The following is a 24535-nucleotide window of genomic DNA, read 5'->3' on the forward strand; positions in this document are numbered from 1 at the left end:
TCCTGTAAAATTTGAAGGATCGAACCTGAATTTTGAGAATTAGTTGAGCCTATGAAGAAAGAAGAATAAATAGATAAGATAATAAGAATAAAATTAGTGGCGCTTATATTTCTGGTGTTTGTGACGTGCGTCTTGATGTTGTTCTACGAATGTAGGGACCTACAGTTTCAAGCCGACTGTGAATAGTAAATGGGTTTTCATGAGGAGTGTCTTCATGGCAGAAATACAGTCGGAAGTTTGCCATTGCCTGCCGAGGGGTGACTGCTATTAGAAACAATTTTTCATTTTGCTGTTTCATGCACGGAGATACAATCCTATGCAGTCCCGAAAGGTAGTCACGCACCAACCCATTCTGTACTACATATAATAAAATTTTAGATTGAAAATATTATCAAAAAAGTTGTCTATATGTACAGGGATATGACAGTAAAATTATTCGTTATTGCCAGCAGTTGGCATACGCGAATCACGGGAATTGGGACGACAAATTTCACGCTAGTTTCACTGGTGAATGGAGAAATATTACTCAATTGGTGGCTATAGTGAAATCATTTTTTAAAATTCTAGTTATCGGCCAATTCAGGTTGTATTAAAAAAAAAATATTATTGCTAAAATGAAAACAAATCCTTTTTTGGTTCGCTAGGTGCCTCTCGAATCAAGGCATAGAGAGATGCAATAATAATATTTCAATTCCGTAGTAAAGTGTACCTCTGCTAAACATTGGCCCACTAAGTGACGCTATGATCGAAATATTTTGAAAAATATACTTAACGTCTCTTTTAGCTGCAATTCCGAATAATTTCTTCAGAAAAAGTATAAATGTTAGGAGATACTAATATACTTATCAAAGCACAAAAAAATTCACTTTTGACTACTTCATTCAATTATTATTTTATAAAACTATAGCTCATTCTGTCAACGACCACCCCACGCTGAAAACATCGATTCTCGTCCGATCACCGAAATTAAGCAGCGTCGAGCGCGGTTAGTGCTCAGATGGGGGACCGCTTAGGAACACCGCCTGTTGTAGACCTTTTACTGACAAAAATGAAAAGAAGGGATGCTTGCAGACTCACGGCAGAGATAACAGGCTTTGTAGTCTTTCAGGGAACAAAATTGGCATTTCTCACAACACCCACTGTCACAGTTGTAAATAACCTAAGAAAAAGGAAAGTATTTTCCATTTCCCCAGTGTATGACCTGTTTTATGGAAGGAGAGTATGTTAACCCTTGGCAAACCACTATACGAGACTGTCAAACAAGTATCAGGCTTAGACGTCAACAACATAATACAGTTCTTAAGCCGCAAAAACTTGATATAGTCAAGCTGTAAATAACCATTAAAAAAGTTGATAGCGAGTGGCAACAAAATGGTGCGAAAGCGCTTGTTGGATTCTGGTTGAATCACTACTTTAACTAACCATAGCTCATTCTACAACAAAGGTTATATGAATCACAGTTTCAAACTTTGTGCAAGGTTCATAAAAATCATCATACATTTTCATCAAAATATTCGACTTTTTAATTAGAATTTTTAGAAAAATTTTGATACGCAGTTTTGTTGCCCATTAAATTTTAGACGAATGTTAATTTGAAGTGGCGCAATACTATTCTTTTTTCTTAAAGTTTTCCCCCGAATAGTGTTGAAGATTTTCTCTATAAAATAAATTCCCGACATGTTTTTTTTGTATGGAATACACCGTCTGGAAGATAGAGGGTTAATCTGTTCCAGAAAAACTGTCCTCGCAATAATCCGCATACACAATATACTATATTTTATATAAAGGTTCTGTGATTTCGTATGCCGTTTCATCTTAAAGGTGCTGACTCAATGATGGCTGGCTTGGTTGCTTGGTCTCGATAACTGTCGAAAATGAACAGAACAATACTGAAATATGAAATACGAGATGAGACCAATTGGCGGCTTTGATTGAACCGCTTGAAGTACGGCAAAGTTTCAAAAAGCCCAATGTTCTATTTGCAGTGCTTTTGATATTAACTTTTGATTGAACACCCATGTTTATATATTTTGATTTGGCTTTGCTTTGTTTCATTTGTGAATTTAGGCAGATTCCAGAGATTGTTTATTTACATTTGGTTTATACAAATGTTTGAAGAAAATTAAATAATGCCATTGAAAAGCATAGATGTATTGATGTACGCGTATTCTTGAATTGTTTCTCATTTCTTGCAAGCTTGCGCAATGCTGAAAATGTCCATGTCGGTCTTTATATAATTCAGGCACCCAAAACATTTGTGGTTGACCTGATTGGTATCTTGTATATTTTAATTATTAAGGCGGGAGCCTGCTTTAGAGGCTCCAAAAAATCGATTTTTTTGTGGATTTTTTTGGGAAGGAAAGAAATATTCGCTTGAAACGAAACTTTCAGGTCTTATTGTTATATATTTCAGCAGTCTTCTCAAATTTTTTCATTAAAATATATGCCATATTATGCCTTGTACAAGCATTTTGCCGAGGCGCCTCGAGTGTGCATGTGTCGTGCGACGGGAAGGTCGCAATTTTCATCTGAAACCAAAATCCCAAAAAAAATTTTATTTTAGTATAGTATAGCTTCTAGTTAAACCAAGAAAATTAAACAAAAAGTGAGAAATTCAACAATTTTTCTCTAATTAAAGAAAAAATTCATTTTTTTGGAAAAACAAATTCACTTTAGACTATTTAAAAAGTAGGTTAATCATAACTTTCTGAAGGTTATTTAGGTTCAACTAGAAAAGAATTTAATTCCGAATACAATCAATGTTATCTCGTTTCGATAGGATGTTTAACTTTTTTACCAATTAGGAAAAATCGTAAAAATAAAAAACCGCGAAATCGCGCGTCAAAGTTTTTGTATATAAAAAATCCACTCGTATACCTGCTCGACGCTTGCTCACAATTTGTTCTGTAACTGCGAAAATATTTTGAATTTGCTTCTGAAATTTTGAGGACACATTCTTGGATAGTTTGGGAAGACATTTATGCAAAAAAAAATCGATTTTTTGAAGCCTCTAAAGCAGGCTCCCCCCTTAAAAGAAGCAGTCGTAATATTTTTTTCACAACTTCTAGTTAACATGATGATTCAAAAATGTATTATGAATTATTGAATATGCTTAACATCTCTGTTTCCTTTTTTGCTTTTACGAAGCATCTGATTGCTATGACAGCGTTCAAAGTGCCCATTTGGCTATACAAATTTTCAAAGCCAAGCACAAAAAATACAGCAAGTAAAGCCAGGCTGCATTGGGCCAGCACCTTAAGAAGTGATCAGCTTTGACTTCTTAAAAAGAATCACACGTAAACTTAAAAAAACTTTTCTCTACCGATCTTATGCCGACCTCTTTAACAATCTCCAGTTTTGAAAAGGTTGGATTTTTTTATAGTCTAATATTGCATATTCTAAACCTCCTCTCTACCGCATTCTATCACTCTCTCTAAGCTAATAGGTTGGGTATATTTCAACGAATAAGAAACTAGTTACCTTGCAACTAGTTACTTTGTAACTAGTTCTCATCTAGTGACATAGTAACCATTTAAGCCGAAACACATATTTACTTTGACCACATGAAGTCTTCCCTGCAAGGTGCACTATGAACATTTGTGCATTTTGTGCTTCCAGTAGAACGATAGATTGAAAGAAAATGCGCACACACACTACATAATCACTTGTACCTGCTTTTTTCGTCAATTTTCGCAATTCATTCGCTCGCTACTAACAATTTGCTTTGTACTGCGAGTATTTGTGCACATTTGTAAAAATTGTTTGCAATTTTTTTGTGCAACAAAATCGAACAACTACTTACGTTTGTTTGTATATGTGTGTGTGTGTGTTTCTGCAGCAGTGCAAATGCTTATTGTTGTCGACAAATGTTGATGATGCGTTGCAAACATTTCCACTGACACACAGCTGTCTGCAACACCATTGCTATCTACAGCTACGCTATGCTCGAGAGCACACAAATGGTCAGACGGTCAGGCGGTGATGTGGCAATTGTAGTGTCATTGCACACTACGAACAACAATAACAATTTATTATATATGTATGTGCAGTGAATAAGAAAGCACCGAATTGCATACTGACTATTGCACTGGTATTTATGTGCATGGAAATGTGTGTTTGTGTATGTGAGATTTCCTTTATTTGCTGCTTTCTTAACTTATTTTGCTATTTGGCTGTTTCCTTGCGCTTTTCGTCGGTTGCCTTGTTATTCAACGTAACAATGAATGAAACGCTATGTGCTCTGCACTTCGGTGCTTCTGGTCAATTCCCGGTTGACAGTTTAGATTTGTCGTTGATGTGATGGCGCTTAAGCAGCTGAGTTTATTGTAGCAGAGAATACCATACTTAGATGCTGTAAGGGAGATTAAAGGTCAAAGTATTGTGTATATGCTTGTACGCAAGTTGTCAAAAAACATACTAAGCTGCTGAGCTAATAAATTTAAATTCTTGCTGACATTGCATTAGCAAAAAGTTTCTAATAGAGACATGAAGAAAAATCACTGAGACCCTTTTAACTGGCAAAAATCTAGTAATTTGCGGATTATTTTGCATTCTCAGTAACACTGAAAAGAACAGCTACAACAAAAGCTCAGCATATCCTTTCGGATTACTTTTTAAATTTCTTTTCTAAATATATTTCATCTCATTCTAAAACAAGCAAAGCGTTTTCTGGTTAACACGAAATGCCTTCTATTCAAATATTTTTGTCGTAAGCTGATTAATATCTGACTCCAACAAATTTTTGTGCTGTGTTCTTAATAAACTCGAAAGCTGTAACTCCATACTAAGCACTCCAGGCGCTAGGTTTTTCAGAGCTCAGGCTAAAAAGCCCATTGTATTTAAAGAAAGAAAAGGAGGAATGAATTGTATTTAAAGAAAGAAAAGGAAAGAGGGTAGATAGTCAAGGAGGGAAGGAGAAAGTATGAGAGAAAGAGATAGGAAAGAATAGAGACAGAGATAGACATAGTTAGTCCTGTGAGAATTTTCCAGATTCTTTGGCAAATCTGTAAATATCCTCCAGTTTTAGAGAACAAATATTACTTATTCTCATGACATCGGAACCCAAAACTCATAGCCTTTCTCTAGCAAAGGTAGGACACTCACAGAGAAAATTCTCAGTGCTATTCCCCTCCTTCAAGCACGACAGGCACATTGGGTTCTCAATGATTCCAATGGCGGTCATATGCTGACCCCATGGGTTGTGTCCCGACCAACAACCAAACGTCTTTCCTTCTAAGTTTTAGTAGAAACTTTGACAGTTTTCTATTCGAACTTGTCACTAAACACTTTGCAGTTGTGCAGCGTTCTAGGCCGGACCATCGCTCCTTATGTAAATTTCATACATAATCGCTGATCCAATAAATGATTCCTGCGTAACTGATTTCCATTATTGGCTCTGGCCCTTGTAGGAAAACCGCTGATACAAGGTTGGCCAATTCATTGGCAATTTCGTTTCCTTCAACACCGGAGTGTCCCGGAACCCATAAAAGTGCAAGCCTGTTCTGTCTTGCGGCAGAATTAAGCTTCTTCTTACATTCTTGAACAATCTTTGAGGTTTGCTTCGCGTTCTCCAGGGCCTTCAGTGCAGCCTGACTCTTACTGAAAACTCCAATCTGTTTTCCGCTCCATATCCTCTCGCACAGAGCCATAGCACCTGAATTGCTTGGTAACGAATTCCAGCTTAGATACTTGCTTGAATCTCATTAATTGTACTTCTACAAACTAGTTGTCCTTCAGGAAAAAAAACACTAATTTACAAGTTACGCTGATGGAAATTTCTAACCAATTTTGCCCAGACTATTGGCTTACTTATACGTAGAAAGGTGAAAGTGGCAAAATGCTTGAGTACAAAGAACTTCGGATACAGATGACTTACTGGAACGAAAATGGTAACCAGGTATCTGATACTCCCAGCATTCCTAAATTATGAAATTTTCGGGAGCAGTGGAAATCACAGATAAATTCAATGTCAGAATTCACAAGCCGTTGTTACTGGAATTGATCTGCATTTATTTGATTACTACGATATATAGTATTTATGTATGTACTTGGACAGCCTCAACATAATCTTCACTTTACCTTTTGATCATGGGGTATGTCGGTTTTCTCCTTCTGAGGTGCATAGTATCTTATTTTCAGAATATGCATTTGAACTGTTAATTTTGCGTGAAATCTTAGCATCATCACATTTTGAGTCTCATGAAACTTCTTAAATCTTCCACGCATATATGTACGCCATTAATTTAAAAAATGTATTCACTCTCATTATCATTAACCTACTTTAGGGTACGCTCCATATAGTTGATGACAACACCGGCCCCAAGGGTAATGCCCGTTTATATGCACCTCAATTAGCCCTAATTAGTCCGCAAGTGTAAACTATAAAAGCAATAGAATACGAATAAAACAGAATGAACGCTCACCAGATGGCAAAACCATATTTAATTGCAGCGCAGACGTAATTGAATTTTATATTTTTTCGGAATCACAATTTAATTTAATTTTTGGAATTTTTTTTTTTTTTATGTGGTTTGTTTGTTTGTTGGCTAATGCTAAGCTGTGCGCGTACTACTGCAGCTTAGCATGGGTTGCGGTGAGTAAACACGTGCTAAAAATTTAATAGGTGACATTACCCAGCACTGCAAAAAAGCAAACGAAACAAAAGAGGTAAGAGTCTGAGTTTAGCCAAGGCTGTGGTAAATATTGAAGCAAAGTAAAAGTAGAAAAAAAATACGAGGTCCATCCCAAATGCATTCGGTAAATAAAAATATGACAGCTGATATCACAGGCTAAACACAAATTTTTAGATAAGAACCAGATTAGTCTTTCCTGAAGGCCTTTGATACCAGCTGCGAGATGCTCTGGCTTGGAGATGCGAAATATACGATTTTTGAGTATAATTGAAAAAGTTTTTATTAGAGATTGTGAAATATCTGAAATTACTGCTTTTGTTATTCAAATTCCTTTCTGATACGTACAAAGGCTTTTATTTGACTCTGAGATATCGCCTGTTGAATTTCCAGTGTTTGGCGAATTTATCGGCACGTGGAAACTGAGTAGCATTAGATAAAGAAATGTATGTAACGGCAAACACAAAATTTCCTAAAAAATATTTTTTTTTATTATATACAGGGTTGCCCATATTCGACGGACACGACGGATTTCGATGACTCTTTGGGCCCATTCCAATCGACGAGGCTTGTCCGCAGGCAACAATCTTTGCGTCAATTGAATCTTATACGGGAATAAATGCAAATCAATGCGGATAATTCGTTGGAAAGTGGTCCGAGCAATGCCCAACTGCTGAGAACGGCGACTTTGGGATGTCCTTGGCGACGTCTCAACACTGGCCCATACAAGATTCTCATACGATCGCCTTAGCCGTACCTTTCGTACAAACGTTTAATGGTGTTCTTAGAAGACGCACTTTTCACATTATTTAATTTTTTATACGCACGTTGAGTTTTCACAATTTACTTCTTTTGTTGAATGTTAATTTTAACAATTTGGGAGCGCTCGCGTGACGTGTACTGTTCCATGGTAAAAATCTGCTTGGCCTGCGCTTCCAACGCGGTATGTCATTAAGCGATCTGACGTCTCTGTCAAAAGATACAGGGTTGCCAGATGGGTCCGTCGAATATTGACAACCTTGTAGTAACCTAGAATTTCAAATTATAAGCTTCATCTAAGACTAAACTATAGCAGCAGTGGCCTTCATCCTTAGAAAATGTATCCTAAAAAAATATTTTAACTCATATTAGTTCTAAAATTCCTATAAAGTGGCCGACAGGCTCCCAAATAACAAAACTCAAGTAGTTTCAGTAAATATACTGGATTTCGGATTCCTAATTAGAGTAAACGAAAATCCTATCAAATACTATGTATAGTTGGTTAGTAGTCAGTATTTGTACAACAGGTGCATTTGCTTCTATTCATGAAAACTTGGATTTGATACGTGTTTCTCGGGTTTTGATAACTTTTACCAAGATGTGCGATTTTAGGTTTGGTAGCCACTTGCAAAGCTCTCACTTGATGAAAAAAGATCACACAATGCACCATCACTATCCGGCGAACCAGAAAATGAGTCTTTCGAGGAGGCTCTTCTCAATCATGAATAATTAATTCTTAGGTTTTTTAAGCAAGATGTGATCTATCATAATATACCTTGGCGGACATAAACATCTCAGCTGCACTTTGTGTAATTTGACTGAGACAGAAAATATAACGCACTTTCTGGGAAAAAGTCCAATATCCAAAATAATCAGATATACATAAATATTTGGTAAAATACTTTTTAGAAACAAGAGACGTATTAAATGGGGAAATGGGATGGGAAAGTTGTGTAGAACTAGAAGAAAGTGTAGTTAAGTTAAGAAAGTGGTTTAATTTAATTATGATTTTCAATAGTTTTTTTTTGCTATCCAATTGCTTTATTTTACAAAAATAACAACATAGCCTTAATACATCATATTTCAAATTAACTTTAGCAAAATTTCAAAAAAAAATAAAAAAATTATTATTGTAAAAGTTATCGCTGTTAGTGTGGAGCCGGTTTGTCCAGAAGTCTCTTGCGTTGATTATCACACGTCCATGGAGATTCATCTAAAATCAATCGGACAAGGGAAATTAGTTTTGTTAATAGATAATCTGCGGCCTAGTCGAAGCTTTTTATTCAAAATTAACAACAGGCGGCCTTAGGAAATTTTTTCAGATATTCGAGAAAAAACCGACAATTAATTATTAAAAAAATATTATATTAATATTTCTGAAAAAAAGTAATCCTTCGATCAGTCACGATTTTTATATGTATCTCAAAAACAGTATACATTTTTTTGAAACCTAATAAGCGGTTTTTGATTTACAGTGATCACTAGTTCAAAAACATAGTTTTGAGAAAAACGCATTTAAGGGGGGGTAGGGTCACAAAATCGAAATTTTTTTTCTTCACTCATCTTATAGTAAATCATTTCAAGAATGTTGTGTCAAAATTTTAAGTGGATCGGAGCAGAACTCTCAAAGTTATAGCCTTTGTAGGCACTCTACCTCGAATGCGGAGCATCGATAATTTCTCAGAATCATTTTTTCAAACGCGTTTTTCCCGAAACGACTTCTTAAAAGTCGGTGCCAATCACAACTCCGAAACTATTCAACCGATTCTTTTCAAATTTGGCACACGTTTTCTAAATCAAAAATACCTCCCCCCTACACTGTTTTTTTTTATTTTTTGTTTTTTAAGGTTGTTTTTCACTTACAAATATGGCGAAATTTTTCGCCAAAAATGCTCGTTTTACGATTTTTTGCCACCAAAACTACAAAAATGAAAAAAAAAATTTTTATTAATGTAGGGGGGAGCATTACGTCATACTTTAACTGAAAAATTCGACTTTTTTAGTTTCAGATGATTCTACGACGAATGCCGATTGGCACCGCAGAGCACCTCTCGAAAAACATATCTCCAAAAAAACTCTGTCATGGGTTTATTTGTCAATATTTTATTATTAATATTTTTTAAAAACTTATTGAAAAGATGTACAATAACATGTAACTGATTTTATTAAAGTATCTTAAGCCATATTTCTGTAAAAAATTCACAAAAAAAGTGTTTTTTTTTAGCGCTAAACCCTACCTCCCCCTTAAGCTGTTGCTAACGATTGCCAATTTGCCCGATAGCCGTTTATTAATTGCTGAAGAACTCGAGAAGTATTTGTCGGATTCACTTCAAATATTTCAATTATATGTACTTAAAAAAAATCCAAAAAATATCCCATTTTTTGAAAATTCTGACTACCTCTAACCTCTTAATTCGCTCAATGTAATTTCTTAACTGTCTGGGTATTTAAATGTTGGAAAAGAAATTCAAATCACATTTAGTTCGCCTTCTGACGACTTTAGAGCCAATCTCTTAGGTTCTTTAACTAAGTTATTTGTAGTCTTTCATCACATCATCATAAATTCTTAGAGTTCCAGTGTGAAACATTGAGCCACAGTGTAGTGTTTAAATTGTATAAATATTTTTGTTTCATCTTTCCTCCAATAAGACCTCCTGTATTTTTAAAGAACTCTTTTTGAGCAGCTTAGCCTGATTTATTCCCTTTTTAGTTTGCATTTGGTTGCTCATCCCAGTGCTTTCTACCTCAGACCCTCAGCAAATTTTGGCCGCTAAAAACTTTAACAGCAAATTTTTGATATCAGGAAAACATTGTAGTTGGATTTTTTCTGAATGAGTCATCCGTATTTTAATGTTTCTACTTCAGGCCGAGTTGACTGTTAAGAAATTGGATATTCGCATATTTGCGGTCGAACACATTTTAGGCTAAGGGAGTTTACTCTATAAACATTTTTCACACTGATTGAGTGGCGCACCGACGAAGAAAGCATCAAATTTAGGCGCTCACAGCCTTGTAATAGTCAGGGATTGTTAACTTCGCTTACATTTATAGCTCACTTCTGTGATTTATATGAAACTTTATGCAAATGGAAATTTTTTCATTTAGTCTAATTGGTCTTGGAGTTACAAAGGGACACAAGCTATTGATGCATATTATGTTTGTATTTTCTAAATATCAACTTTTGGGACTATAAAAAAGTGTATACATAGGTAACCAGTCGCAAACTAGTTAGTTACGGCCTAGTCTGGAGCGCGTTTAGTGAACCAATTTTTAATTAGTTGCCAAAATATGCAGCATTTTAGAAATATAACTTCGCCGCAATAAAAGTTATAATAGAGTCAAAATTTATAATTATCAATTAATTATAGTTATTATTATCACAAATTCATTCCGATTAGTTAGCCCTCATACTAGAGAGTGGCCTAGAACCATTTGGAATAAATGTAAATCTGCTTTTCTTTATAAATATAATATTTTAGGGTTATGGTTATGTATAAAAAAGAAATTATAAACTGGTTCAAATATAGCTAGTCTCAAAGTAGTTTTTCATGGACTAGTTTGAAACTATTTTATGTGGCTTAATCATAGCACCTGATAGTTCCGGCAGCCCCATCGCCGTCTTAAAAAAAGCGACTTGAAAAAAAAAATGGTTTCAGTACAAAAACAACACTTATCCACTATGGTAAAATAACTAATTTTTATTAGTTTAAAAGCATAGACGCAATAATTCGATTTATTTTTAAACATAAACTCTAAGTTGAATTTAGAATTAATGGGACGTGTGCGGTGTTATTTTTTAATTACGCAAACAGGCAAAAATAAAATTAATTTCGCGCGACCCCCATATAAAGTTTTAAAAATTAGATATCTTCACAAATTAGTGAAGTTTTTTCATGAATTAATTCAGGAAAAAAATATGATGTATTAACTAGTCCGAGAGCAAATACAGGGTTGGCCATATTCGACGGACCCTGTAGCTACCCTTATTTCAGAAAATTAAATTTTAGGAAGCTACCTGGAAGCTCAAGTCGTTAGCCATAATAAAAATATGGTATCTAAAGTCGAAAAAATCCAGTTTGACCAGACCCGAATACCCAACGGAGGCTCAAAGAGGACTAGCTACCAACTAGTCCAAAAACAATCAGTTGGTTTGGAAGCACTTTCTATTAACCAATTTATAACTTAACGCCAAGACAAGCGGTGTATTAAAAACAACTAATCCTCTAACAATTTCCTAATAAAATCAATCACTTACAAACAAACCACCAAACATTTATTTCCAAACATCTGACCTAAACTTAATGCACACATTTTTCCGACAAGGTATACACCTGCAAACCACTGCCATCTAACGAAATTAATTACTTGAAAATCTTAGAGTAGCACTTTGGCCACAAAACCAACGACTACTAGCAAAAGGCGTGCACCACGTAAGTGCAAAGGACAGCCACAAAGCTCAGCAGCTAAAGCAAAGAGTACGAGTATGAAACTGCAAAAGTCATTAATGGCAACCGCAAATACAGAAAAACCATACAGCAGCACATACTAATGCACATTATCACCACATATGCAATGGAATTTCGTGAGGATTTTATTAATTTCTTTCTTTCTTTTTCGGAAAAAATTTCAACTTTTCCACATTTTTATACTACTTTTTTCTACATTTTCTCATACCTATTAACCAAGTTGCACTTTTCACTTATTCACTTTTATTTTTTTTTTGCGCTTTATTCACTTTTCTCTCTCCATTTTAGCTTTGCTACGGTGCCTCGAGTCCGGCGCTTTCGGATCGCAGTCGCTTCCCAACGCTATTTCGTACACATCCCTCCGCTACCGTACACAATCCGACACGTATAAAATTAATGAAAAAATTCGGTTGGTCACGTGTGGCCATACTGCAGCAGGCCGAGGAGGTCTTCATATCGGTAAGTAGTAAAATGGATGTCATTACGGCAGATAGCTATGAGCGCATTTATGTATGTATATATAAGAGAGTAAATGTAAGTGTGTGCTTTTTTTGTGCAAGCTACTTGGCCTGTGTTAGTGCAGTAACTACTTAAAATGTTAAAGGTGATTGCAGTGCAAGCCACAAAATGAATAAATAAGTAAGTGAGTTGGGGAAAGTGGCAAAAAAGCGGATGCTGTAATTATTTAAATGCGCAGAGAAGTAACTACTTACACATATGAAAAAGTGTTTAATTATGAATCTGTGAGTGCAAGAGATTTGTTGAAAGCTTCTTTTATATATCAAATTATCTAATGCGGTACGTGATTATTTAATATACTAGATTAGAAATATAAGTGTCGGGAAGTGAACATGCAGTGAAAAAATTTTGAATTTTTATTTACTGCAAAGTCTAAGATTTTCAGACTTTTTGTAAATTTTTTAGGATATACATGAAACTACTGAAATAGAAAAATGCAATGTATGCCTACATTAAGTACTCCAACATCTCAAATTTTAGTGTATTATCATAATTTCTTAAAAACAAATTTGTTTCAAGTTCTAAAACGTTATGCTCACTTTTTCATTTACTTGGACAATTGTTTACTAATTGGTCTAAAAGTAACTAGTCTTAAACTAATTCGTTTTAAACTAGTTCGGAACTAGTTTTTAGTTATTTATTTGTCGCCTGCAACAATGTCAAAATAAATTGTATAATTTTACTCCGTTTAGTCGAATTTGTCTAGTTTAGTTAGTTATCATCCTACCAAGGCGGCGAGAGCCAGTAATGATGTGATGTTTCTTAAATATAAAATTTTGTGGATAGGATTTTAACTTAATAGTTTTATAAATTTTTTTTTTGTGAGTTTTTTGTTTTTTCCCCCCTTTTTTGTTTTGTGAAGAAAAAGTAGCAAGTAAAAGTAATGAAGAGAAGCCCGATAGAAGGAAAGTCCATTCAGCAGAGGGCTATGCATTACCAAATTTCAAGCGACTTTCAGCTTTTTGTTTCAAAGCGCTTGTAAAATACTGCTAGCCTCAAAAGAACCAGGAACTAGCATAGCTATATTTTAGGGAACCAGCTTAGATCTAGCATAGCTATATTTTAGTGCAGTAAGACGTCTAGCTATTGTAAGAAAGGAAATGGTCGATTGGCTAACCGTAAACGCATAGGCTTAGAAGTAATTGCGCCTCTGAGTTTCATTAAGATTTGCATCTCTCAACACTGGCTACGAGTATGAATGAAAATTTGCATTTAGTTGAAACTGAAATCCTTCGAGAGTTTAGGGCCTTTTAAGTAAGTGAAAAAACTCTAGCTATTACAGGTATTAAGTCTTCGTTTGTCACCAGAGTCTGGCCAGATTGGCTTTTTCGACTTTGGATGTGAATTTAATATAATTCTATTACAGCTAGCGGCCTGAGCTTCCAGGTAGCTTCTTAAAATTTAATTTTCGATTGGTTTATGGCTATAACCTTTTAAAAAGGATAATCGAACAGGACGAAAAAAGACTAGATTCGGGTGCCCAAGGGAAGGTTTTAAAAAAGGTGTCCAACGGAGGGCTAAAAATAATGCACGGTTAATTTATACAGTCTGTGTCAGAAAAAATGAACCGCGATTATTCATGAATTATAAAAGATATAAATTTAAAATTTTTTGGATGAAAATAGCCATGTAGTCTTCAGCGTTGTCAAGTATAGCCGGGCATTTTCTCGGCATGCTTTGAAGCAGCTTTTCTGCGTAGCTCGTCGACAAACAGGACTAGATTTTGTGACCTTGACGCACATTTTCAATGGGGTTGGTGGCTGGGGACTGGGAAGGCCAGTCCAATATTGTGACGCCATTTTCTTGTTTCTCAATGAGTTTTTCCGAGAGAAGTGGTTTTGATGATGTGGGGCGGTAGGATATGTTCGTCTCCTTCAGTCGCCGTTCGATGGTATTGATACTCACAACTATTCCCTTTTCAGCAAGAACCGATCGTGATTGGTGTAGTCTCAAAGACGGGTCCGCTTAAAAAGTTGGATGATTACTTTATCCTACTTTTTTGTTGTCACTCGCTTCAAGCTGCGCTCGGAAAAGTCATCAACATTTTTGTACACTTTGTACCGCTGATTCCACATCACAACAAACTTTTTTGATTTTTTAATTACTTTTGCAGCCGCGGCGTAAGATAATTCGGGCCCTTTCGATTGCGCGCATAAAAATACCACCTCAAAACACTTCGCGTACTTCTCACAAATTTTTGTTTAGTTGCGTTTACGGGAAAGTTTCGAACGACACTAGCCTCAGTTAGTACTGCCGTCGTAGCCCTTGAATAGGACTATAACGCAGCAAAAAGCAGATCGAAATATATCCTGAAGAAAAAAGTCGGTATTTTTCTGCTGACACAGACTGTATATCCACAAGGCCGTGGGCAGAGGGTTCTCATGTAGACCAGCTCCAATATATTTGTCGAAGCTGCAAATCGCCACGTGTAGAAGAATGAAGGATCATCTTGTATACAGCTGCTCATCATTCGCGTGAGGCAAACGCGATATTTTTGTCCCTGAACCTTCTTGTGATAGTCCAACACAACTGGACCTCTTTTATTGTCAGATATGACTTGGTTTTTAAAACTCTGTTGGATTTATGGGAAGTGATGAGTGGAGTTTCCGCACGCTCTACTTCATTCATACCCTCATCCTTGTTTCTTTTTATTTTTTATTTCGAGTTATGGTACAAAAATCTTTACACTCGTCTTGTCAACTACTAGTAAATCAACCAACTGGTGGAAAAATTAAAAAAGACAGAGAGAAGCAGCCAGCTGAAATTCAGATAAATTTTTTTCATTTTTTTATTATAGAACAAAAAAATTGTCATAGACATGCACTCAGTAGCCTGTAGTGGTTTCATATTTTTATTTAAAATACCCATAGTGAGCCCTTAATTCTTTTTAGAAACCTTTGCAGAAATTAAAAAAAAAAAACATTTTTTTAAGAAACTTGTTCTAATACAAATTTGTGTTGGAAATGGTACTCTCAAAGGAAGAAGAAAGACAAATTTTTTAAATATTTTTATACTGATGTTTAGCGCAACTTTTTTCGGTGTAATGGAAAAAACTTTGAACACATTTCTCCCGAAACTGCATCAGACTCATCTGCCTATCAGACTCATAAGTCGAACGCACCTGCACGAATTGACTTCAAATGTTTATTGTATATTCAAAACTACAAACAGCATTAGCTTCTTTCTACATTTTACAATATTTCTCTATAAAAATATCACACAAACTTTTATTTTTTGCTTTTTGTAATTTAAAAATACTAAACTAATAAACTAATAAAATTTTTTGCAAAAATCATCATTTCAAAAGCTTCATCAGCATTGTCCATTGTAAGGCGAATATACAATGAGATTAAAACAACAACAACAACATCAATCGATCTAATGAACACTCGGCCATATTGATTATTTCACTTCAATAGGTTTATCAAATCAACTGCATAAATAAGTAATTCGTCATTATTTTAGTTGCAATCGAGTGTTTAAAATAATGAAAACTAATTAGTTCCATGAATCTGACAAATTTCAGCCATCAAGCAGGCTTAGAATTTAATTTCCGTTGAAATCCATGAACGAGATGGGTTCACTAAATCATTAATTAACAAAACAAAGCAATGCAAATAAATTTCGATTTCATGGCGATTTTCATGCAAATATCTCACATTTCCACCTGCATATACAATAGAACTATGCAAAACATTTATAATTATGAAAAAGTATGCACGTGCACATAGGTGTACCCCCTCCTATCTGCCACATAACTGCTTTAAATATTAAATTTTGCTATTTTCGAGCGTTCCATAATTTACTTAATTTAATTCATTTCCTGCTAGTTAAGGTCAATTATTTCTGCTTTTCAACCGCAAAATTGCCATTTATTGGAGTGTTGCACGTACCGTGTACACATATTTCAACTTACACTCTGGTGACCTTTGCAATGCAATTTTGTTTTATTTGTTTGCACTCGGCATTAATGTAAAAGTTCATGGCACTTTATTTGTGGAAAGCTCAAGTATGAAAAGTACGAGTATATTTGCTTAATCAAGAGCATAGGAAATTATGATTAATATTTTAAATACGAAGAGTTAATTTTCGGCAAAGAACAAATATAATTCGTACAACTGAAGATGCAGTTTCTTAGTTTGCTCGGCTTTTGAGTTTTTTTCCTGAAAGTAAATATAGTAGTAGTAGTAGTAGTAGTAGTAGTATTTATTGCAAATAAAAGTAAAATATACAAAATTTGAAATTTACTTCTTGTAATATTAAGAAAAAAATAAATATTTACAATAATTTAACGACAATGGCATGAGCCGTCTGTCGATTTATTTTTGGTAAAACAATTATTCGGTTTACGGGTTTTAAAACCAGTTAAACTCTTTTATTAAGTAATCTCTGTATCTAGAAGCATATTTAATGAATCGAAAAAGTTTATCCCAATGATTATTTTCCCTATTGAGAATCTCGATCAGTTGTGAATCATTTAAGGTAAATTTTCCGAAAAAGACTTTTCTGTATTCTCTTAATATTCAGCAGCGCGCCAGGAAATGTGCTATGTTTTCAAGCTCGCCTAAATTACACATTGAGCAAGTTTTATTTTCTGTGTCAAATCTGTTGTTATTTAAAATTACCATGTAACTTCTAGCCCTTATTATAAACCAGACCTTTTGACCAATTTAGTTCTTTATATATCCTACTAGTACTCACGGCTTTTTGTATGTACATATTCATCCTAGCCTGGTTGTGGTTTGTTAAAAGCAATTTTGTATCTTCTATCCAGCTCTCTGATTGTATGTTATTTGTTCGCCAAATGACATCGTTTTTACTAAACAAGTTCTTTAGATCTCTAATCCAGAAGACTTCTTTCTTTATAACAATTTTGGACAGATAATGTAGCAGCCGATTTTCTGAGTATATAAACAAAATTCTGTGCATATATTTAAGTAACAGTTCTAAAGTGAACAAATGATTTTCTTGCATGCCGGTTTCCAAGAAAAGTATGTATGTAGGCATATGTGATGGTGGCTTCAGAATTCGCTTTACAAAATACTTTTGCAATATAGCAACTTCTTCAAACCACCCGAAACCCTACACCTGTGATTGTATTGAACGACAAACTGCAAGAAAAAATTTCCATTTAGCTTCTATTGAAATTTTTCTTTTTTAAAAGACAAGTCCACGAAGTATTAATACCATTCTTTGCTGCTGCAGCTATTCTGTTTTCAACATGTTTTTTTAAATTCATCTAAGGTGTTATTTCCACTCCTAAGTAAGTATATTGAGACACAGTCTGTATTTCTTCCTTACTATAATACCACTTCTTCTCTTTACTAAGTTTCCCACCTTTTCTAAACGCCATTATTTGATACTTTGAGCGGTTTACTTCAAGATTCCACAGGTTGAAAATATATTAAATAAGCAAGAGATAATAAGGGAATATTTAACGTTACGCATACGCAGTGCTGATCCAAGAGAAGAGTAGTGTTCGTGAGGCTTTCTAATTTTTTTTGTTGCGTTGTCCTACTTTATAAGCCACCATACTATTTAAGATACACACACAGTGTCGTTTTGCTATTTTTACAAAGCTCTAAACGTTTTTTTTTTTTTTATTTTTATTTATATTAAGGGGACAGATACCTGCAAAATTTCGAAATAAAAATTTTTTTTTTCATAAAATATTAATATAATCCTTTAAGAATATGCCACAAAATTATTACAATGTTAATTTAAGTATTACTTATATTATAGATCGTCGAAATAATTTTTTCGAAGCAAAAATAGTAGGAAAATTCGCCCCAAAATTAATTTTTCTTTTTTTTGTTTTTGAAGCATTTTATTCCGGAAACTATTTTTTTTTTCATTTTTTTTAATTGATATAGAAATCATGACATTAATAAATAAAAAAAATTTTGATTTTTTGTATTCAATGCCCGCTGATTGAGAAGCTCCGCTACGACCTACCCGGAAGAATTGAGTGTACATCCGCCATTTTAAATGATTAAAATGAAAAAAAAAATGTTTGTATTATTTTAATGTATAAATAAATTGTATGTATATTGAAAAAAATATAATGACTTCTTCATTTTAAATAATTTTAGTGAAAATCAGGGAAAATATGCGTGTTTACAGGTATCTTATCTAAGGTCCACTTAAGTAAAAACATAATTGAAGGTATAACTTGCTGAAAATGGTCAAAAACTTCAGCGAAAAACCTCACAATCTTTAAAATATTAATAGTAGTTACTTAAATTGCTTACACCACCAGATTCACAAAACTGCGTACCAAAAAACAAAAAGAAAAATATATGTAGGCTATGCCTTTTGTCAGTTCAGAGTTGGAATGCAACATTGTGAGTGGCTTTTTTGTGAGGTGTGGCCAAAAATGTATACTATCACATATTGATAATGAAAAAGCAATATCGAAAGCTGAATATCATCAATGCCACTAATGTAGTAGAGCCCGAAACCGCCCCCCATGTCTGAAACAAACAAGCGGACAAGCGCACTATGGAAGTTGATGTGCTACTGTAAAGACAGCCTAACTAATCGGATGAATTAATTCAGATTTTATGAATAATAACTATATCAAACCCAGCTGTAGCTGTATGAGCTGGTGCATGACCACCATTCGGAAGCCAATAGGATCGAATCTCCAGGCTTGAAACAGCATATCATAGAAAACTTTAGCGGTCACCGCTCGGCATGCAATGACTAACCTCCGAGTGTATTTCTGCCTTGAAAAAGCTTTTCATTAAAAACCTGTAGGTTCCTCAAAAAGACGCGCACTACAAAATAGAAGAAGGAGTTCGGTACATATACCAAATAAAACCAATGATTGACAACCTCCCGCCAAACCCATATAAAAGGTGCAGTCCACATAACGTACTCAGTATATTTCTTTTTACTCCGAGTCGTGAAAGGCAGTAGTTTAATAAGCGCCAAGAAAATTTCACTATCACTGTTTCCTTATCGCAAACACTAATTGACGCTCTTCATATGGGAATGCATAAGTTTAAATTATATATTAAGTTTTTTTTGTGAATTCTTATATTTATTAAAATTCAATATATATTTTAAAACTGAATGAGGTACTGGTTTTTAATACTCCGGGAGGCATCCACTCAGAGATGCTGCAGTTGAATCTAAATTTACGGGTACCTGGCTTCTGGAACTTCTTTCAAGCTCAGTTAGTAGCTATAAAGTAGACTTCTCTGTTGGTGAGCCTGTTGCAGTACAAGCAATCACTACCTACTCCGAGAGTTAAAGGCAATAATACTTGTGACAAGGTACGAGCTGGCTAAAAGGTGCAGCACAAACATTGACTGTGTTCCAGATACAGAGATACTACTCGAAATAGCACGCTAATGAACTAGCTACGATATGAGCTGATTTGAAATCAATTAGTTCTACTCAATTTGTGGGCATCCCTTCATCTTCTAGCAAACCCTGAATTAGGTCGGTATTGACTGTTAACGTTTATCCCGGAGACGACCATTATGGCAACTGTGATAATAGCGGCATATAGACCTAGGTGGATCTCTTTTTTTTGTTTTTGTTTTTTTGCTAATAACAGGAAAGCGTCGAAAGCCTAGATGGCCGTTGTGGCCGTCAGTGTGAGACTTTAACCCGAACTAAAACCTCTTCTTGTTCAAACAGTTACCCCTCCAGAAACCTGGGCACTAGGCCGGGTCGATTTGTGGGGAAATCATATTCTAGGGATCAAAATAAGAAACTTTGCCGAAGGAACTATACCTCTAAAACGAATTCTGATGTCCCCCAATTTGGGTCGAATTTTTTAGTTTCTTTTCTCTTGTAAAGGCCAAAAATGCTGATATTTTGAAATGATTGTATGGGGAACCCCCCAGGGGAGTTCCAGGGGCTGTGCCACTGGCATGGGTGGATTGGCCGTCCAAAGTTAGTGGGGGTCGATCATACATTTGGACTCGATTGGAGCACTCTAAATGGGTCAAAGTGGGATTTTTCGTTCGACCTAAATTGGGGGACATCAGAATTCGTTTTAGAGGTATGGTTCCTTTGGCAAAGTTTCTTATTTTGATCCCTAGAATACGATTTTCACAGAGCAATGAGCGATTTTTAAATCGACCCGCCCTACTGGGCACCATTATTGAGTACGAGTATGTAAATCAAATCAGTCTCAATCTCTGCCAGTACGAAAATCTGCCCGGTGTTCGTCTTGCAACGACTCTTCAGCATTCTCATCAGCCTGGAGATCAAGCTATTCATGGCGTAGTTTCGCCTTTCGGACCCATTCTTTATCATGCCGTATTATTGACATGAGCTATGAAATTCCCACCTAAAACCCTTCAAAAATCTTCTCTTTCGGTGTCGAAACGCAGGCATAGGAATAACATATGCCTTGCACTCTGGAGCACCAGGGGAGACCAACCAAAAGGGGTAATTTTCCAAATTAAAGCGGTATAGATGCTCTTTAAAACATCCGTGACTGTCCAGCAATTGTGTCATGTGGAAGTCAACTTCCCCTTTCTTCCTTCGATGCCGCTTCGCTATGTCTGGTACCAATTTGTGCGTCGAACGACCATTTTTAGAATGGTCCCAGCGTTGCTACCACTCTCTAATGGTTCGCTGACTCTCTTCTTCTTTAATAACAGCAAACGGTATTTCTCGCACCAGATTATACAACGCCTACAGTTTTCGACCAAAAGATCTAAAGAGATTTTCCTCGATATATACCAGTCATATCCAAAATCGACTGAAACCGTGCGATAAGCGCTCTCAACTCTAAGCGCGTTAATCTATGTGTGGCTCTTGTTTCTTTCATATACGATTTTTTCACATTTACTCAGATCGACGCAGTGTACGTGATCACGAGGTAAATCCCCTCTACATTCGTATGAAGAGTGGCAACCATCGTAATCTAGGTTGGGGAATCTACCACCCCGAAAAATAACTGAAACATAAAGGTTTATTTGAAACTGTCATAACTAAAAAATAAACTAATCACTAATAATTAGGTATCTAAGCGCCAATATTTTATTTAAAATATGCTAATTTATTTTTTTTTTTTTTTGCTTTTAATATTTTAATATTTCTATCGAAAACATTCTCGGTGAAATCAGACTTCTAAAACAAATGTGAGCCGTCATGGGACGCCTGACAGATGTGAAACATCGTGTGTGTACAAGTAGTATGCATAAAAGATAATATTATTACAGGAATTAAATATAGCCTAATGAAAAAATGAAGTATTACGAATTTCTTGCAGAAAATGGTAACTTTATTTAACAAACATTTATTTACATGTGATATCAAAATTCGATATTAATATCAAGCCACAATTTAAATATTTTCATCTGTGACTTCAGTAATAGTTATATTCGATGTTTGCTCTGCCGGTATTACTGTGACGATTGGTCGATGATAACTAAAGTACGTTACAAAAGTATTGAATGAAATATTATCAAGATATCTCACAAATACAGCATCTATTGTTGTTCCATATTTGGTAGTAGATTCTCTTGGATTGTTGTTGATTTGCAATTGAAATTCTTCTTTTTGAAGTGTGCTTTGAGTGCTGAAATTTTTTGAATTTTCAGGTGGCACAAAATTAATCATCCAGTTTTGTATTTGAAAATTATTAAATAAAATTAAAAAAAAAATTAAATAAAAAAATGACTTTGAGTGATGAAATTTTTTGACGTTTCTGATGGCGCAAAATTAATTGTCCAGTTTTGTATTTGAAAATTATTAAATAAAACTCAAAAAATATTAAATAAAAAAATGGCTTTGAGTGATGAAATTTTTGAATTTTCAGATGGCGTAAAATTAATCATCCTGATTTGTATTTAAAAATTATTAAATAAAATTCAAAAAATAATAAATAATGCAATTATATTGAGTGATGACTTTTGACCTTTACGCCCGCCATTGCTTGTCTGTTTTTATACAGCAGCTCTACACTTCACAAATTTCAATTATGATTGACGTACTGCACTATTTGTAAAAAATATAAATAATCCGATAGCATGATTAATTTTGTGTCACTTTGTATGATAATCAAAATGTGTTTTTAAAATATGCCTTCCTCCAAAGGTTTAAACTTTTTATTCAATTTCAACTTTTGCTCATTACGAGCTCGAATTTGCTATTAAATAATTTTGCACTGTTCATTTCGAATTAATAAAGCAATAAATTTGGCATAGCAAAATAGTTCCACTTGGTTTAAATAATTGAGTAATGAAACTTCTTTCTGCTGTGGCTCTGCTTTCTGTGACCTTTTGATATTTTTCAACTCAAACACTGACCTTCGTCATTTCTTCGCACAGAGAGCGCGCCTCAAAGTTGCCCACTCTAGCCAGCCTTCCAGTTCCCCATGAATTCTCTGTAATCGAATTCCTATTATCTGCATAGCAAACATTCAAAAACACATAACGCACCAACATTTACTAAGCACTCACGAGCATCCAACTTGCCGCTCTTTAGCAACTCTACATTTGTCTCTCTAACATGGCACACACACATACTAACACACTTTAACCTACATCATTTGTGAGTTGTTCCTTTGAAATTGGCTTAGCACTTCTCTCTCATACTACTACACACGGCAAGCGTCGCCACGCCAATGATTCGGTTTACAAGTAAGCCAATAGATGTTTCACATCAAAATTTCTCAATTTAGGTTCAGGCATTTCATATTTCGACTTGTCGTATGAGTCCCACGTATTATACACGGTGGCGCAAAATAAATCACCCTATGGGAAGATCTATAATTTTTGCAAGTGGCTTCGTACGTCTATAATTTTTTACTATTATGAGCCAAACAATTGCAATATACAGGCAGATAAGCAATAGAGCACATAAATAACAAAATAAAGATTTTTATCAATCAAAAAAAAATTTTTTTTTAGTAAAAAAGTTATTCATATACAAAATTAATTAATTAATATGATTAATTTAGCACCATCTTGTAGTCACAGAGCAATTGAGATTTGCTTTGTATTTGAAATAATTCAAAACAATTTCATTTTTTTTTTAAAACAAAATTGTATGATTAATTTTGCGCCACCTTGCATTTCATTGTCACAATGCCACTTCTCTTTGCACAACAGTGTAGCCACCTTCACTATCTTATCATGCACACATTTGTAAGGCTATTAAACGCAGGTAAATACAAACAACAATAAAATTTATGTAAGTAAATAAAATGCAGCGCATTTGTAAATTATCACTTACATACATCGCTTTACCTGCGCCGACCTTCTCAAGTCAATCCCGATACGAGGTAAGGTTAAGCGAATGGCACGTGGCGCAACACTTCAATGAGTTGACCGAATTTTCGCTTCTCTTTTGTGGCTATATTTGCACAACCTGCTATTAAACAAATTTATTCTGATTTTCGGTTTTGATTAGTTGTGATTTGGGCATGGCCACGCAACCACACCTGTAAGCCAATGGCATACATACATGTACATAAACACCAACAAACCAGTATTTGCTGGCAGATATCAGCTAGTAAGGAAGTATGCCGACTTTCTTTGTTAATCAAAAAAAGAAAAAGTTGGAGCAAATATTTGTACATGGCATTCTCCGCCAGCAATCGGAAGCCAGCTACCGAAAACCAGCGCGACGGGCTAAAGGCAATATTAGCTTATGTACTTAGCTGTGGTTTTGTTCATCGCCTTTTCTATTGTTATTTATATTTTCCTATTTCTATTTCACACGCCAAATTTCTGTTATGCGCATTCACTTTGATTCATCTTCGGTTTTTTTTCCTTATCACTATTTGCAATACCTTCACCCAACCGCTTTTTTGTCCGCCTGCATGGCGTGATTTTGACACCTTATTATCTTAATGATGCGCCTGCCAATCAATTTGCTCACCTCGAACTCGCTCGTTCATTCATTTATGCCAAACCATTGCATGGCATCCATTACATGGATGTATGAGAAGTTTCGACCCACCTGGGAGTTGGGTTAACTCACTGATTGCTTGTGATTTCTTTCCAGAAATTATTTTACTGAAAGTTTTAGGCAGAGTTCAACTAAAGGTGTAAATGAATAGCTCTGAGGTTTCTAGTAATTGTACGAATATGAAAAAGTTCGCATTTAGAAGTGTTAATCGATCGCTTAAAATGAAGTGATTTCTTGTAGAAAAATTTGTAACTAATTCAAGTTTTTTTCTTCTTTATT

General features: G+C 34.9%; 1 protein-coding gene and 1 pseudogene across 1 annotated transcript in view; both read left to right on the top strand.

Annotated features, from left to right (window-relative positions):
- Positions 1–24535, top strand: part of LOC129247498 (gamma-aminobutyric acid type B receptor subunit 1) — a 266329-nt gene that overhangs the window by 14660 nt on the left and 227134 nt on the right. The window contains exon 3 of the mRNA XM_054886646.1: positions 12143–12313. Within this exon, the coding sequence (XP_054742621.1) occupies positions 12143–12313 (171 nt within the window). The remainder of the gene's footprint in view (positions 1–12142; positions 12314–24535) is intronic.
- Positions 916–1034, top strand: LOC129249526 (5S ribosomal RNA; annotated as a pseudogene).

Source organism: Anastrepha obliqua, chromosome 5, assembly GCF_027943255.1.
Source record: "Anastrepha obliqua isolate idAnaObli1 chromosome 5, idAnaObli1_1.0, whole genome shotgun sequence".
Lineage (NCBI taxonomy): Eukaryota > Metazoa > Arthropoda > Insecta > Diptera > Tephritidae > Anastrepha > Anastrepha obliqua.